Here is a 17,025-nt window from a genome sequence, read left to right as displayed (position 1 = left end):
TTTGAAATAAATCATCTTCACTTCCGGGAACCTAAACTGGCCCTGCCCACTTCTTGCACTTAACCGTCCCTTCCCTCCTGAGTGCTCTCCTCCTGCCAGCAGCAGACTACCACTCTGCAAACTTCTCCTCGGCTTCCTTTAAAGACAGGTGAGTTTTTTTTAAATGTGCGTTTGTTAGACGTCCAAATGTCAGAGGTTCACCTTTGGGTGTCTGCTGAGCTCGAGCGGAGCAGCGGCTGCTTGTTTCGCAGCAGAGAGGCAACAAAGGAACCAGTTTACTACGTCGAGCTAACGTTAAGCTAGCCAGGCAGTGCAAGTCAGTGACTCGCCTCCTCCTTAAGTATCTGGGCCGGTTTCTGCCTCTTTCTTTGTCCCGGGGCAGCAGCAGGCGTGAGAGACTGGTTTTACTTTCCGGATCTTTTACCTCATGCTACCTCCTTTAAGCGGCGACGTTGTGTTGTAAAGATTTGACCTACAGAGCTGAACTTTGACCGGGCCGTGTTTACTAATGCCGTGTCTCTCTGTACGCTGACAAAGGATTGTTAGCTTTTGTCTGGTTCATAATCATGACGAGGCCAGCAAAATGCGGAGTTTTCTTTGCACGCACACATTATTGATTGTACGTCAAAGTTTTTAGCTATTGAAAGAAGTAACTACCTCATGGCTGCTGTGAAGGCCTGGTTGGATCAATTCTTTCTTTAGTGTGGAAACTATTTACATCCTGCTTTTCTATACAATTGCGAAGATTAAAGCTTAATTAAAAAAATTAAAAAAATCACGAGGACACCTTTTTATTAAATCATGTCTCCCAGACATAAACATGTGTCGACTTAATATTCTTTTTAAGGTATCATGGTTACATAACCTTCTTGATCGGCTATTGTTCCCCGCGGGCCTGTAACATGACTTGCATGTGACTTTACACGGTTTTTCTAACTAAACCAGCTTTAGAGCTGTGCACCAGCTGCCACAAGAGCCGCGAAGCCTATCAGTTTTTAAGCTTTTCTATGAGCATTAATAATTTCTATGTGCATTATCTCCCTCCAGTCATTTTGCTATCATCACCATGTCATCTGGAAATGCTCAGATTGGCAAGCCTGCCCCAGACTTCAAAGGCACAGCTGTAGTGGACGGACAGTTCAAGGACATCAAACTGTCAGATTACAAAGGTAATTTGGGTTTATTTCACAAACACAAAGTTGTTTTGTTACATTTGACATGTCCTCTCTATAATGGATTGATCCGTATCGATGCATATGTCCTCCTGTGCTCTTCAGGGAAGTATGTCATCTTCTTCTTCTACCCACTGGACTTCACTTTTGTGTGTCCCACTGAGATTGTGGCTTTCAGCGACAGGGCAGAGGAGTTCCGCAAACTTAATTGTGAGGTGATCGGCTGCTCTGTAGACTCTCACTTCAGTCACTTGGCATGGTGAGAAAAAGAGTTGTACTGTTATCCTTTTGTATGCAAAGTAAACAACAAGATTGACCTGTGACTGTAAAGTACTACTTTTTTTAAATTTATTATTATTTATTTTTTTAAAGGGGAAAAAGTATTGTAAACATTAACACAAAGAAAAAAGCTATTGGACGGGAAACGCAAGCATTCCATTAAGTAAAAGCTGCGGCTTCTGTTGAGTGAACTATGTCTCACCTTGACCTACTTTTAAGGCTTGTGTACACTGGAAGCTATACATGGAAAGAAGCCATACATTTGGTCAGATAATTAAATGACATAGCAGGACAATGTGAATGGTCAAATTCTTATAACTCTGAAAAACTGTTTTGGGCTGATCTGAAGCAGCACTGCTTATCTCCTGTCGCTGCTCTGCTCTGCTTGTCCTTGATAAGTTCTGTGGTAACGGTCTCTGCATGAGGTCTAGATTCAAGTTAGACTTTGACATGTTTTTAAGTACAGTATATCAGAAGTGAGGGTAGAACTGTCTTGTCAATTTGATGGCCCATAAATTTGTTTTCGACTTGCCATTTATGTTGTCAAAATTCCCAACAGGGTCAACACACCAAGGAAGCAGGGAGGTCTGGGTCCCATGAAAATCCCCCTTTTGGCAGACCTCACCAAGACTATCTCCAAAGACTATGGTGTGCTCAAGGAGGACGACGGCATTGCGTACAGGTCAGGAAAAACTGCATGTGTCTTTTGTAATACATTTTAAGTGAGAGGCCAGTAGCCCCTGCATGAGAACAAAGCTATATACTGCTGAGGCTGCTACAAAAACATATGTTACCTAAAAGAAAGGCTCATCTAAAAAATGTCATGAATACTTTAAGTGCACACTATGTTAGGAATAGTTTCACTGGTTTACCTTGCTGTCCCACAACCCGTTCCTACAGGAAACTGAAGCCATTATATTCATCTAAGCTTTTTCCAAAGCTGTAGGACTCCATTGCCAAAAACAGTAATAAGGGAGTTGCTGGTTTTTCGTTGCCTTGATCGCTTAATTTGATTGTGCAACTTCTGGGGGTTAAAGGTTAGTTCCAATTAACCAAAGTCACAATAATGCAAACAAACTATGCCATCGAAATCTCTAAAAATATTGTACACGGTTAAGCTGATATTGAATTTTATTTATTTAATTTTTCTAAGTCTTTTCTCTTAGGTGGTAAAATGTTTTGCTGCTGCCCCATCAACATTAGTACATTGCTTTAAACCTTAGTGATGCTACTCATGTCTATCTCTTAAACCTTAAGGAGATGCCTTCTACTTACTCGGGATGAGTACTTCATACAACACCTTTTTAAAACATAACAGCTGTCCCTTTTTTAAGCATGTGGAGAGACTGAAGAACGTAAATGTAATGATTGTTCTGGGATCGTGAAACAGTTCCTTAACACTACCCGTATACACAAAAATAACATGCATATCTTACTTGGCCAGTATGCTATCTTAGGCAGGGGTTGTGCATCTTGGGACACAAGTTATCAATGATCAGAAATGTTTGTTTCGCAAATTTAAATCTTAATTTGTGCCTTTCAGGGGTCTATTTGTGATTGACGACAAGGGCATCCTGAGGCAGATCACCATCAATGACTTGCCTGTGGGTCGCTCTGTGGATGAAACTCTGCGCCTTGTCCAGGCCTTCAAGCACACTGACAAATATGGAGAGGGTAAGTAAAATACCTGTAAACACTTCTGTGTGTTTTGGCTTCAGATAATTAAAAACAATAAAAATATTTTATATACTTTTCATGTACATAGTTAGGAAAACAGGTTTTAATGAGTTTGACTGGACAAAGCCTTGAATTTGTAGTTTACCCTCTGGGGTATTCACACATGTACTTTGTTCTCAGGGTAAGTAAAGTTCACTGTCCCTTACGCCTTGTGCTGAACTTTGTTCCTACTCTTTCCCCACACAGTGTGCCCTGCTGGCTGGAAACCTGGTAGCGACACCATCATCCCCGACGTCGTGAAGAGCAAAGAATTCTTCTCCAAGCAGTAAATGTGAAGCTCTTCTGGCTGACTTCCTATCCGTAGCACTTGCCTTCAGATGAGAGGCGTTTCAGTTAAGCAGTATCTAATGGCGTCCAATCTAATGTATTAAACCCAACAATTTCTAAACTGGTTAGATAAATCTTTAGTTGCAAATCTTTTCTTTGTACGTCCGCTGTACAATTGATGGGGCAACCTCATATTCTCAAGCACTGAAACTATGTTTTGTTCCATTTTCAGAAAAGTATTGATATTTACCTTGCTGTAATTTAATGATTTGCTACCATCTTTATTAAAACAGTGGGTAAATAGTGACTTGTGTGCTTTGTCTGACAGACATGTTATGTTGTGAATGTTGTTTCACTTGTGCCCTCTAGATGGTGCCATAGTTATTCCTAGATATGTTCAGGGTGCCTCCTAGTTTGGTGATTAACTTGGAAGAATTATGCCAACAGACATTTTTGGGATTAAGTCGGTGAATCAGTCTTAGGCTCTGAGTCTGGCTGAGGATCGGAGTATGTCACAAGGCGGGGAAGTGTTGGTTAATGTTGGAGTTACTGAGTTTGACTCGGCTCAACAACCTTATGTTGCCAAATGGCGCTGTAGCTCATTGGGAAAGATTGGATTGTCTAACTGGTGTAAACACACGGTCCTAGCTCCACTTCTAGAAGTCATCTGTATGTATCCTAAAATCTTTTCAGTTCAATGCTGCTTGTTTTTTTTTAGATTTAAATTTTTTTTTTTTATTGCACTACTCTTGGAAGACATCCAATGTGTTATTTTGTGTCTTTAAGTAATATTTGGATTATATTAGTCTTCGGATGGACTAATCCTGATTTTTGCATCAGTTTTATACATTGTCAATTATTGGGTAATTGCTGCGTTTGTGCCAAATGTAATTGGTGACCTACTCACCCAAGATGTATTTCTAACACTTGTGTTAATGTCAATAGTAATTTCAAACAAGTCCTTAATCATCAAATAGAAAGCTTGTTTGGCTGGAACTTTTTTTTGTTCAAACTTTTTTTTTTCCTCAGCTAGTGTTCTCACGACTTGTTTTGGGAAATTGAAAGCGGTATAGGGAAACTCCCTTAACTCAAATAAACCACTCACCGACGAGCCTCTTCATTTACGCGCACGGACGCACGCACGCACACACATTGCGGTGCGAAAGGGGACAGTGCAGTGTTTCTGACGGGCAATGTAGGAGGGAGTTCCCGGAAACCTTTTCATGGTGTGACGTTTGAAAGCAAAATTGGCCATATATGGACTGACGTATGTACGTCAATTGGCAAACAATCCTACGCTGGGACGTTTCCAACGTCAAGCAAACCCTAACTGCTGACAAAATATCGCTGACAATATTGTGGTCATGTTAACGAGAATTACCGTAATAACCCTAAGAGGTGACATCCTTTTCAATAACGTCTGGAAGAAACAACACATGTCTTCGTTTCATAATTTCATTTACTTAAATATATACTGTACAAGTAAAAAACACAAGCTCGTCAGGCTCAGCCCGACGAACACAAATAACTTACATAAGAATGTATCACAGATCGCAATTAAAGTAAAATGTAAACAGGCAAAGCCAAGACGACACTTTTCAAAACGTATTAAAAAATGCCCTAAGTGTTTTAGTCTTGTATGATTTCTGCTGCCGTAGAAACCACATTGGTCCAGTTCTCTCGTACAGACAATGTATAAAGTCAATGTCCATTGTGTTGTCAGTGCAGTTCGTGTCCAGTGTTTTTTTGTTTTTTTTAAAGTGCATTGTTTCTTCAATAAGACTTCACTTTGGGCGCCAACATGAGCTGGCAGCCACTGCTCACATGTGTCATGACTTTCTGTTTGAGTTGAGCCACCTGGTCCCGCAGCACCGACGCCGTGTTTGACAGTCCGACGTTGTCCGTTTTCAGAATTTTCACCTTGTCTTCCAGACGAGAGATGCGCTCCAGTTTGCGCCTCCGACACTTTGACGCTGCGAGCCGGTTCCTCAGCCGCTTGCGCTCCGCTTTCATGCGGTCCTGGTTCTCCAAGTCGATGGGGGACATCGGCGGAGACGCGTCGCTGCTCTGCATGTCTGGGACCGTCTGGGGCTCCTCTTTCAACCCGCCGAACCGCTGCGAGTGGATGCCCACACCGGCTAGAGAGTGCTGGAAATGGTGAGACCCGTGCGCAATGGCCTGGGGATGCTGGTGGTACTGGTGGTGCGGCAGGTAGCTAATAGTGGTGGAGGGATAGCTGGCCGCAGATGACAGACCGGGGTTCGTGGAGCAGCTGCTCAGGGTGGTGTACTCAAGCGCTTCGTGCTGCATGGATGAGCCAAACACCGAGGCTGGAGCCGAGCAGACAACCCCACCGGGGACGCCGCAGGCAACGCCACCGATGGACACGTTTGGAGGAGCCATGTGGTTCATCTTGTGGAGGTCGTCCAGCGCTTTAACAAAACCTTCAGCGAAGCCTTCCTGCTCCTCTGTGATCCCGCGGTTGTAGAGGAACTGAGCAGGTGTCGGCGTCGTAGTGATGACCCCGTTGCTGTTCTGGATGATCAGTCGCTCCAGTTCCGGAGAGGCGAGCTTCAATGAGCCCACGTCCACCTGCCCGGCCGAATAGAAATCACTATCGGCACGCAGGTGCTGTGGCTTGAAGTTTGAGTTTCGATATGAATCGGAGAAGTTCAAGTTCATATTCTGCTTTAGCAGCTTGTAGTCTGGCAGGGCTGCGCCTGGATGGCCATAAGCAGAGAGAAACGAGTCGTCATAAAAAGGTTGTTCCATTATTGTGGACATATTTCAAAATACAAGTCAAATACAAGAGTGCGCCGCAAAGATGCTGCGTGGCTTTAGTGTCCCAATTGACTCAATCTCCAGCACAAAGTCCCGCTGTATTATTATACTGAAGACCAAAGCTATCAAAAACAGAGCAAAACTTCCAAAATAGTGGAACTGTACTGTACCAAGTCGTCGATTTGTGCCTTTAGTTGGATTCAAAGCGGAGTCCAGTGACTAATTCGGATGTTTTGATTCCACTCGTGTGTAGGAAAGTCTTTTCTGCTATGAAACTGAGCTGTTCTTCTGTTTCCTCTGTACTGACAAGCGGCAGACGCACTCCACTGTACTTATATCGTCCGGCACCTCGTGCGTTCTAACCAGCCTCCTGATTGGCTGTCAGCGCTGTGGTCCCCGCCTCCGGGAAGTCAGACACACTTGCTGACGTCGTTGCCAGGATCAAGGTCTGTAAACAGACGACGCCTGTTCGCCGTGAGGGAAACTCAAGCCGGGTGAACGCGCATAAAATAGGTGCTGGTGCACATCCACACTCCTTACTCTTTATTACCGAGTCAGTTTGAATGCGTCTCACAGCTCAAAGTCATCCAAAAACACAAGCAGCCTTTTCCAACTGGAGGTCTATTGGGGCACCCAAAACACTCCCAACAACCGCTCTGCCTTTCACTCTAAACAACAAACCCCAGCGGGAAGGATATATAGTCTGATGCTGAGTCATGCAATCCAAACTGATATCGGACGGTCCATATTTGGGTGTCCTGGCGCACCAGTTCCTCCCTGACAGGAGCGGGAAGCCAATCCCATGTTGGCGCGCTTCCAGCGCTCCGGGATGTGGGAGGCGGAGGAGGCGCGCTGCTGTCTGCTTCCCCCCGCAGGCAGGCAGGGAGAGGACGGGTAGGTGGCGTAAACTCTTGGGCGTGATGTCTTCAAAAATGCATCAAGGATAATGTGTGTCTGGCAAAGGAAGGCATGTGCTCAGGTTATCAGACAGAATTAATGTGAAAGAAAAAAATAACTAGATTTAAAGATAATTTAAAAAATGGCTTGCAGTGCTACTACTCATCGATGGAAAGAGTGAGTTGCTCACCAAAACACATAATTCATATTGTAGCAAGAAGGAAGTTGTTGTCTATCATTAAAAATTGAACACTTATAGCAATTGGAGCTGACTCCAGCCAGTGTTTTTTTCTTCCCATCCTCCTCGACTGCACTGTTTTTATTAAGTGCATGAACTTAATCGGACTCAAGGAAGCATAAACAAATGACGGAGCCTTAAAGACATAATAATAATAATAATAATAATAATAATTTTATTTATAGAGCACATTTCACAGACAAAGAGGTCACAAAGGGCTGTACAGTCCCCCCCAGTAGTAAAGTTTTTTTAAAAGACATCACCGAGTCAGCATATAGACATGATCGAGGACAGTCGTGTCCTCTGGACTGAACACCTGTTTGATAGAAAGACGTCTTTGTCTTCTCTATATGGTAATGACCTCTGAATCACTTCCCAGAGGGCCTTGCGCCCACGCACATTCATAACGTCGAGTAGTTCAATTTGCCACCTATCCTCAGGTCACATGTGTGTTTGAGTGTTTTTCTCATCATGACAGCACCTTTTCATTTTTTAATATATTGATTTTAGAGAAGAAAATGTTGTTATTACTTCAATTTGTTTCTATATAACATTCAAGTAATAGTTCACCTAAAATGCAAAGTCATACATGTCCTCACTAACTCGGACCAGTTTCAGACGTAACATTGAACAGTTTGGAGATAACGGGAGTATCACAAAGTTGCACTGTGTAAAACAGGGAAATTGTAACTATTTTCAATTGTGTTTTTCCCAGAGTCCTCTGCCAGTCTGCTATAAATTAGGTAATTACTTGATTTTTGGACTCATAGTGGGATTGTTGTGGTTAAATTTGACAGACATTGTACAGTTTCTTCTGCTGAGTTAATGTTTGTTTGGGCTTTAAAGGTGCACCACAGCATGTTGGTATTGCATTACCATAAATTTAGGGGAGTCTTGGTCGGTGGATTAAATAAACTGAGATATCCAGACTTTTATACGAGTGAAATTCCCCCCCCCTCTCACCATGCCTTCAAAATTAACTTCTAACAAACTCAAGTCAGACATAGATGATGAAAAACTCAATGCTGAGAGAATCATAATGATATCACCTGGGTTATTTTGCTCTGACTTGACAAAGCCCCATGCAGAGCTACAGAAGAGATTATACGAGCATTTCCTGGCTGAGCAGTACTTTAATGTGTATATTAAGGATACCTGTAACAGTCTCATTCAATATTGAATATGAGATCAAACTCTTATTTTTGAATTGGGTTTCGTTCATGTAATAAGACCACGTTGACCTTTGAACCTTTTCACCAATACTCATCCTTACCTCAAGTGAGAAATCCGGTGTACCACTTAGTCTTCACCAGACATGCTGCATTAAGACAATTATTTTTGAATATCTGAAGCAACATCAGCCGCATCCTGTGCTCTCCCTCAGTTTGTGGGAATTGAATGTTGCAGTTTGGTCAGATGTTACGTGGCGGTCAGTTTGAACTAAGCTCCTCCCACTGAATTAGTGGTCTGATGTGCCGTTGTCAGTGAGAAGAAACGTCAGGGGAAACAGAGAAACAGAAGTAGTTTCAGGGAAACGGAGTGAAGTATCACTTAGTGGTCAGTTCCAGTTTCAGAGTGACCTCATCCACTTCACTAAACGTTGCAATAGTCACAAAACTGACCTTGTATCGCATGTGGTTTGTGACAAGGAAGATTCTTAGAAATATTTAAGAAGATTAATATATTATACATGTTTTTCTTTTCCTCTGAAAATGCATACTGACAATCTCAAGCCTTAATTAACAAACTTTATAAATTTAACTATATATATATATATATATATATATATATATATATATATATATATATATATATATATATATATATATACATGCATATATAGGTGTTTATATGCATGTTTATATATATAGTTATTCATGGGACTTTTTTACTTGAGACCCTTAATTGGCTCTGAAGCTCTGAACAATTTCTTGCTCACATGCACATCATTTCATGCGGCTGTGCACCAGAATTCACAGGCGCACAGTTCAAACACCTCATACATGCAATTCTGTCACTTTCTTTGAGTGTTGGTGTGATTCACATCGACAGCATGGCAGTAAAGAACAAAAGCAGCAGCAGAAATACGACAAACATGAAAGCAACAGAGAAGCGTATAGGTGCACTCACCTACGATGGAACAGACGGCGCCTGTGGCTGAACCATTTAAAGACACCTTTCTGTTCTCATTGGCTGCGCACCACATGATGCCTGCTGGCTGTGCCCTGGAGAGGGAAGTAACTGTGGGTGGTAATAGTCCACAAAAGCATATGTGATCGGAAATAACTGTATATGTCACATTGTACTGTACACGTGTATCATTTATAAGAAATTCTAAATGTCAACAACACATTTGGTCTCTTTCAGTTATGAATCATGCTTCCCAAATACATTTTTTACTGAGAATTCAATGATCTTGAACCAGCCGGGACTGCTGACCGAGCTGCTTTAACCACACAGTGAGTTGAATTGCAAAATCATTAAGGGTGATGAATTCACAAAGAAATTGGAGATAAATCAATCAAGATAATGATTTGTATTTCCAAAAGTAGGGTTGTCTGTAATTGCTCAAATACTTCATGTAATCTTCGTGAGACCAAGAAAAAATGAAATTTGGTTTGTCCTTCACTCACTTTAAAAGCAAAACTTTCGTCTGAAAAGGACACAACTCCGGAACGCCTGAAAGCTGCTGATGTTCATTTGGCCTTCATCACGACTTTAACTCCCTCCTCTCTGTCTCACCTCCCACCACAACCTCCACAGCCTGTTCCGGCACTAAATCACTGGGCGGCTTTATTAAATGAACCAGAAGTAACGTCGTTCCTGCGTCTTTGGCAAGGTCTTCCACGCTGGGAACTCGGTGACCTGGAAGCGGCCTGTAGGTGTGGTGAGTCAGGTAGGGGTGTTCGTCGGGGCAAAAAGCTGGCTGTCCCCGCGAGGAGAGGACAGCTCACACAGCAGCATATTAAGTCAGAAGACTGTTAGTCCTTAAAGAGTGTGTGGGTCACTTAAATGAACACTAACAAGCAGCCGCCGTCAATCCCTCCTCCCCCCCCCCCCTCTCCTCTCCTCCATGAACCCAACCCCATCCCTGCACCAAAAGCCCTTTTCTTCTTCTTCCCCCTCATCGTTATCTGGTTGCCCGTGGGAAATTGAACCGCCTTGTGCATGTAATCGCTTTAATGAAGGCATGTTTAATCAGCATATTCTTCGTCTGTAGCTCCCAGATAGTGCCAAGGAGCCTTGTAGCGACGAGAGACCTTTAGCACAAGACAGGATGATTGTTGGGGCCAAATGAGTGTGGCAGGAAAAGACAGTCGGACTCAGCTGTCCCCCCGGGCTGACGCAACGCATATGGAGCTGTCCTTCCCACTTCCCCTTCATCTAATGCTTAAACTCCCTGTCACTCTGCCAGTCTGTAAAAATGGCAAACAGCAATAAGTGGGGGTTTAATTAGGTCTAATCTGATTGTGCATGCCCATTTGGTTTATTAATTGAGCTGTCTTTTTGTTTAAAAAAGACACAAATATGAACTTGGTTATGAGTGGGGGCGGGGCGGCCTGAACTGTGAGCATAGCAAGGTTGACTTTAAGGATGTTATTTGTCTAGATTTCAGTCTTTTGGAAATCCTGCCGTCTTTTGTTTTACAATCAAGAACAAGGCTTGGGGTTTGCATTAATGCTAGCAATGAGATGCTGCTATCAAATGGGAGTTGAGTGACAGAGGTGATTAAGAGGCCAAACATTCCCTTTTCAAACGCACCCAAACAAGACACATCACATGTTTGCTGTGACTGTGTGGCTGTGATGGCTGATATACTGACGTCACTAAAGGTTTGCTCACATCTAGGACATAGTCTAATGTATTTTAACAGTAGTACATAAGATACTCATACAAAACTATTATCAGCCAGCAGAGTGCCACCATGCATTTCTGTATTAGTTTCACGTTACAATAAGCCACACAAAGATGGCAACTGATTTGCTCTAAATTGGTGGGTCATGTTTGATTCCTCTGTCTTTCCTCTACGGAGACTTCCTCTTTGTGACAAAATAGGAGAAGTGAATGTGAGGTGGCAGGAGGCCAGGGTGTGGAGGATTTGGGTACACCACATTTTCATTTCCTCAATAAGTTGCTGCAATGGGCCAACTGCGGTGCCACTGTGGCAATGGAGGGCTTGAAAAGGTTCAGATCAACATTGAGTCTCTTAAGGGGCTGCACATGCTTTGTGGGCCCATTCAAGTATTAGTGGACATACATCTCTTTATTCAAGAAGTTAAATATGATTGTACTACCTTGATAAGTTCCATTACTCATAGCTGTGTAAACCCCGTTGTTCAATATAATGTAGTAATCGTCTGCAGTGTGTTGGGTTGCCATGGACATTTGTTTGATTAATCTGAACAAAAACCCACGTGTAAAAAGAACAACATGCGTTTTTTACAGGGTTAATGGTGTCACTCTGAGTCTCCAGTCTCCAGTCCTGTCAAGACGCAGTTTGGACTCCACATAAGCTTAATATTGTCGCTTTAACATCTCGTATGCATGCATGTTGTTACATATCTATTATATGTTTTCAGTGTTTTGGTTCCGATTCTTAAGTTGAGGCTTTGTTGAGAAAGGAAATCCACTGATTGTGTACACCAAAGTCTGTTTCCACGTCTTTCCACGTCTACTGTGTACTTGAGTATCGTTGTACAAAGCACGAAGTTGTTGAATCTTACCCATTTATTCTGGCTCTTTACACTTTGCCATGTTACTCCTCTAGAGTTGCTGTATGACGGTTTGGTTGATGCTGAAGTTACACAAGAGCCGCTCTAACCATCTTGCTACGTTAATTTGAAAGGTAAAGTCCTCTCTGCTCCTATTTAATCTCTATTCTCCATGGTTTAGTTGCATTGTGGGTAGTGTAGCGTCATGTTTTGACAAGAATAAATAATGTGTGGAATAAAAAAGATATCTCTGGTTCTGCTAAATCTCTTAAAAACATGTCAAAACATGACTGACCACGTCATATTAGTGCATAGGAGTTTGACGTTGTGTATCTATCTCTCTTCCTCCTCCTGCTGCGTCCTTCCGCTGTTCCAAACTCACCTCTCTTGTGAAAAAGGGAGCAGAAATAACCACTGAACTGTGAGAAGGAGAGCTCATTCACATGAGGGCAGTTTGCCACATTAATCACATAGCTGGTAAATGACTTGGTTTATTTACTCACGACGTGTGGTTTTTGGTTTGAGGTTAGAGCCTCACTTCAGCCTACACAATTTCCCAGCAGGTAATTTAAATGAGCGATAGCTATGTTTATCTTTTAGTGCAGCGACAGTGTCACTAATGACAGATTATGGGCGTTTCTTGTAGTAGAACTTTAAAACCCCCAAAAACACAATCAGGAAACCGGATTTCCGAGAACTATTCTTTCTTTCTCGAAATAATCTCGAACACATCGGTACGGTTTTCACGCAAATATTCATTTCGATATCAGTAGCCTACTTCTACACTTGTTTGGCACAATAGTTAATATGTCTTTTAAGTTTAAGACGGTCCCTTTATTTTCTTTTTACTGTGTGTCTGCTAACTGCATCCCTGCCTGCAATGAGAGCACCTGCATTTCGAGAAATGTTTATCAAAGTGACTGGAAGCAGATAGAAGGAAAGGCCGGTGTGTCTGATGTGTGGTTGGAGAGATCAATGGTGCGAGTTGGCCTGAAACTGTGTAGGCGCCCGAGATGCTTTCTGATGCTCTCGCCTTTTGCGGATGATCATCGAGACTCAGCACTTCTAGACTGCATTGCTTCCTGGAAACAAAGCAGAGAAATGTGATCAGAAGTGGATGCCCTGGCCCCAGAAAAAAAGACGTTTGATCACAAATGTCTACGTCTTGTTGACGAAGAAAACATCGAGCACTTGTAGATTCATGTCGGTGAGCTGTTTCTGTCTTTCAATATCTAACTTCAGCAGTTGTTCCAAACCATAAGGCGTTCTTCCGAATCAGTTTCCCACCCATTCATTCATTCGATAGAACAGTGAGTACATCACACTGTACTCCACATAGTGATGTACATTCAGCAGAGTGACAATGCCCAGGATGTCCTGGTTTACTAGTCTCATTGTTTTGTGAGTGATTTGCTCCTTTGGAAGCTATACATGTCAAAGTCCTCAGCTTGTTGCTATATTAATGTGTAGACCTACATTTGAGTGATCGCAATGTATCAGTGCTGTAAAATATGAAGCAAATAGCACAACATTAGCATAATACTAATCTAATATTCAAATTGCTTCCAATGAGAAGGACTACAGTCATAATACATGCCAGTCATTCAAGCCCCTCAAACTTTCGACTGAATTCAACCTCATTATCTGCTTTCACAGCAATACAGAGATGACACCAGCAAGCAAAGCCCACTTCTATTTTATTTACCAGAAGTGTTTCAGCAGCCTGGGTTTTTACACACACTTATATACATACACACACACACACTAACACACACTCACTTATACACACACACTAACACACACACACACACACACACACACACACACACACACACACACACACACACAGGAACTTTCCTGTCAAAGGATAGTTATTCTCGTACAAAGAAACCAAAGAGAGTGAGTACAAAGGCGGTCAAAAGCGAGCGAGTGCTGTTTATCTCTGTGTGCATTGTTGCCACAGAGTGGGCTTCTAGATCATTTGTGCCAGTCTGTATATCTCTGCATATTATCAAGAGAGGTGTTTCAGTCCTTGAGCAAGCAGATATTGCTGCCTGTCTGCTGCATCATTTACGGTATCTGCTGTTCTTGAGTCCTTTTACGGAACCTTTTGTGCAGAGAAGATGTCTTACATTTAATGCCATTATGATGTAAAATAAAATTCTTTTAACTTAGTCACCAACATATTAGAGTCTACAGACCTTTTAGTGTAATGCAGGGGTGTCAAACTCGTTTTAGTGAAGGGGCCGCATGCTACGCATTTTGATCTCAAGTGGGCCAGACCAGAAAAATCACAGCATAATAACGCATAATTAACGACAATGTTTCTCAATGTTTAAATCATTGGTGAAGGTTTTTAGATGATAAACTCTTTTTTAAGGTCTTTCAACAATTACCAAGAAACATAAAGACCAAAAATTCAAACATCAGCCCTGTGTTTATCTGCCTGGGTTCTCTTCTGCAGATTCCCTCGCTTTGTGACACGTTTGTGGCGCTACTTTCATGACGTGATCCATGCTTAACGACTTCCAACACATTAATATCAGTTCTCACATCAGTTGTGACTGTGGGTCAATGGTTTGCATGTCTGTCTTATAAGCAGAGGATCAGAGGTTTGAATCCCTGCTCTGCTAATTTTGTTCTTTTAAAAAAAAAAATTAAAAAAATTCCGGCCTTAGCGGCCCGGATACGGCCCGCGGGCCGTTTGTTTGACACCCCTGGTGTAATGCATGTGTAAAGGTATTTGCCTGCTACATATTGAGCACCGCTAACAGCACGTAGCAAAGTTAACTGCCAAACTACAAATTACGCAGCTCAAGCCACAACATTAAACACAAAGTCTCGTGAAAACTACAAACCACAGACAGTTTTTGTAAACATGAGACTCATTTGTGTCAGGTTCTCACTCTCCCTTCAGTCTCACGGTAACATGACACATATGGTGTGCACACTCACAAATACACTTACAAGGGGCATTTTGTTTCTGCATCGTTTACGTTTTGGTAGATTCCTCAGTGGTCAATCTTGGACGACTGAAATGAAAACATGTAAAAAAAATATATTTGATCTCTTTAACCAACTTGGTGATTTAGCTCAAAAAGTTCTTGGATTGTCATTTGGTTTGAAATAAAAGTTTGTTTTAAGACAAACTTTTAAAAGAACAATGAACTCGATCTTCCACTTTAAAATGACAAGCAATAAAATGTACTTTTTTTATACTTAGCTCTGTCGTTTGTCGGTCTGTCATACATTTTTATTAAAAAGCAGAATAGAAAATGATAAATGGACTACACTTGTATAGCGATGTTTTAGTCTTCTGGCCACTCAATGCATCACCATTCACACACTGATGGAAGGGGCGAAGGTACCACCTGACCATTAGGAGTAATTAACATTCACACACACATTCATACACCGCTACAGGATACATTGGGGGTTAAGTGTCTTGCCCAAGGACACATCGACATGGACTAGCGGAGCTGGGGATCAAACTGACGTTTCTCAGATTGAAGGACAACGCTGCTCATCACTGAGCCACTCCATGAAATGCATCCCAACTCTTTTTGTTTGCACTGTTGTATTTATTGTATTTTGCACCACACCACAGTTTTCTTATTGTTTTATACTTGTTTGAACCCAGCTAAAAGTAGTTAGCATGCTCTCTTTATCTGAAGCTAACCCTCTTTATTTGCATTATGGCAGTGGTGAGTAATGAGAGAAGGATGCAAATCATGTATCCAACAGAAACGCTGCTTTTGCCATTTTGTATATTAGTTTTGATCACTAGTGTAGAGGCATTGCACTGTTTCAAGTTATTATCCAATTAACACTTATTAATTGTTGACCATTATTAATCGCATATTTAGAATATGTAACAGTTTTTTATTACATATATGGGCAAATAATTTGTGTGACTTATCCCACCATTTACTCCTCTTGCATTCCCATGAGAGCAAAGGGGAAAGAAACTGCAGCAGCGGGGAAATGCTGACTCAACTGTGATCAAAACCTCTACAAAAAAACATCCCGTCCTCATAAGCAATGAAATCCAGAAGTGTTGAGCTCTTAATTGTTTCTGTTTCCAGTGATGACATAAACCATATGTGTTTGCCTCATGACTGTTATAATTAGTTTTCAATTTTATTAGGACATTTGGTTTAATTTCAGAAAGATTATAGATGCAGACCAGACAATAGTGTGAGAGATATGTCATGAAGATGATTCAGTAAGTGTTCAGTAATCTGTCAGGTAGCGGTAGGGACAGGCGTGACTGGGAGTGGTCTAGTGACACTTTCATCCACACTCATTGGCATGAAACACTAGAGACCGAGAGAGAACGCTTTTAGTCAGTCGACCACAAAACAACTCAATTCTCTCTGGCAGTGAAACGGTTAAACTGCACTTTTGCTTTTTCTGTCTCCCAGCTGTCTGGTATTACTGGTGGAGTCTAGTGCCCAGAAATGAGGTGCAGTGTGTTATCACTCAGATGGGTATGATAGTAACCATCAGGCGATGTGCAAAAAAGACTCTGCTTGGCTTTAAGGTTGTTGTTTTTTTATAAAAAAAACAGCCTCCTTTTATTCTTTGCATCTCATCTTCTCTTTTTATCTATCCATCCATCATCCTGTACATTTGTCTGTCTCTATTTCCCCTCCCTGTTTACATGTGTGCATTATGTGTGCTTTGCTGAGCATGCTGTTTGCCCTTGGGGTGTTTTTTATTTATACGTTCTTGGCACAAGCCGTGCTTTTTAAATTCTCCCCGCAGGGGAATCACTTGACCGTTGTTGACTCGGCAGGAGCAAACACAATAGTGATGAGAAAAAGTCTTCTTTTCATGTCGCTCCTTCATCACACATACAAGTGTGCACATGCGGACACAGTTGTTCTGCAGACGCTCTGCTAATTGACCCCCTTGCTAAGCCCTGGCATTTACAATGATT

The 17,025-nt window shown here is 42.0% G+C and overlaps 2 protein-coding genes across 3 annotated transcripts; one reads left to right on the top strand and one right to left on the bottom strand.

The window, feature by feature from the left end:
- The first annotated feature begins 26 nt into the window (after positions 1–26).
- On the top strand, positions 27–3,762 carry prdx2 (peroxiredoxin 2). Its single transcript, XM_068589381.1, has 6 exons — positions 27–148; positions 1,048–1,169; positions 1,278–1,431; positions 2,011–2,133; positions 2,995–3,125; positions 3,375–3,762. The coding sequence occupies exons 2-6, from the start codon at positions 1,067–1,069 to the stop codon at positions 3,455–3,457; spliced, it is 594 nt and encodes a 197-aa protein (XP_068445482.1). The 5' UTR covers positions 27–148; positions 1,048–1,066; the 3' UTR covers positions 3,458–3,762.
- Positions 3,763–4,902: 1,140 nt separating this feature from the next.
- junba (JunB proto-oncogene, AP-1 transcription factor subunit a) lies at positions 4,903–6,886 on the bottom strand. 2 transcript variants are annotated; one of them, XM_068589380.1, is made up of 2 exons: positions 6,407–6,886; positions 4,903–6,175 (listed from the first exon to the last, which is right to left on the bottom strand). In XM_068589380.1, the coding sequence occupies exon 2, from the start codon at positions 6,135–6,137 to the stop codon at positions 5,229–5,231; it is 909 nt and encodes a 302-aa protein (XP_068445481.1). In that variant the 5' UTR covers positions 6,138–6,175; positions 6,407–6,886; the 3' UTR covers positions 4,903–5,228. The 2 variants fall into 2 exon arrangements, with proteins under 2 accessions (XP_068445481.1, XP_068445480.1); XM_068589379.1 differs by having other exon boundaries at positions 4,903–6,886.
- Positions 6,887–17,025: the final 10,139 nt, after the last annotated feature.

This window comes from Clinocottus analis, unplaced genomic scaffold (assembly GCF_023055335.1).
Source record: "Clinocottus analis isolate CAN_PGR_092001 unplaced genomic scaffold, fCliAna1.0.p SCAF_22, whole genome shotgun sequence".
NCBI lineage: Eukaryota > Metazoa > Chordata > Actinopteri > Perciformes > Cottidae > Clinocottus > Clinocottus analis.
This window is presented reverse-complemented; position numbering and strand designations above follow the sequence as displayed.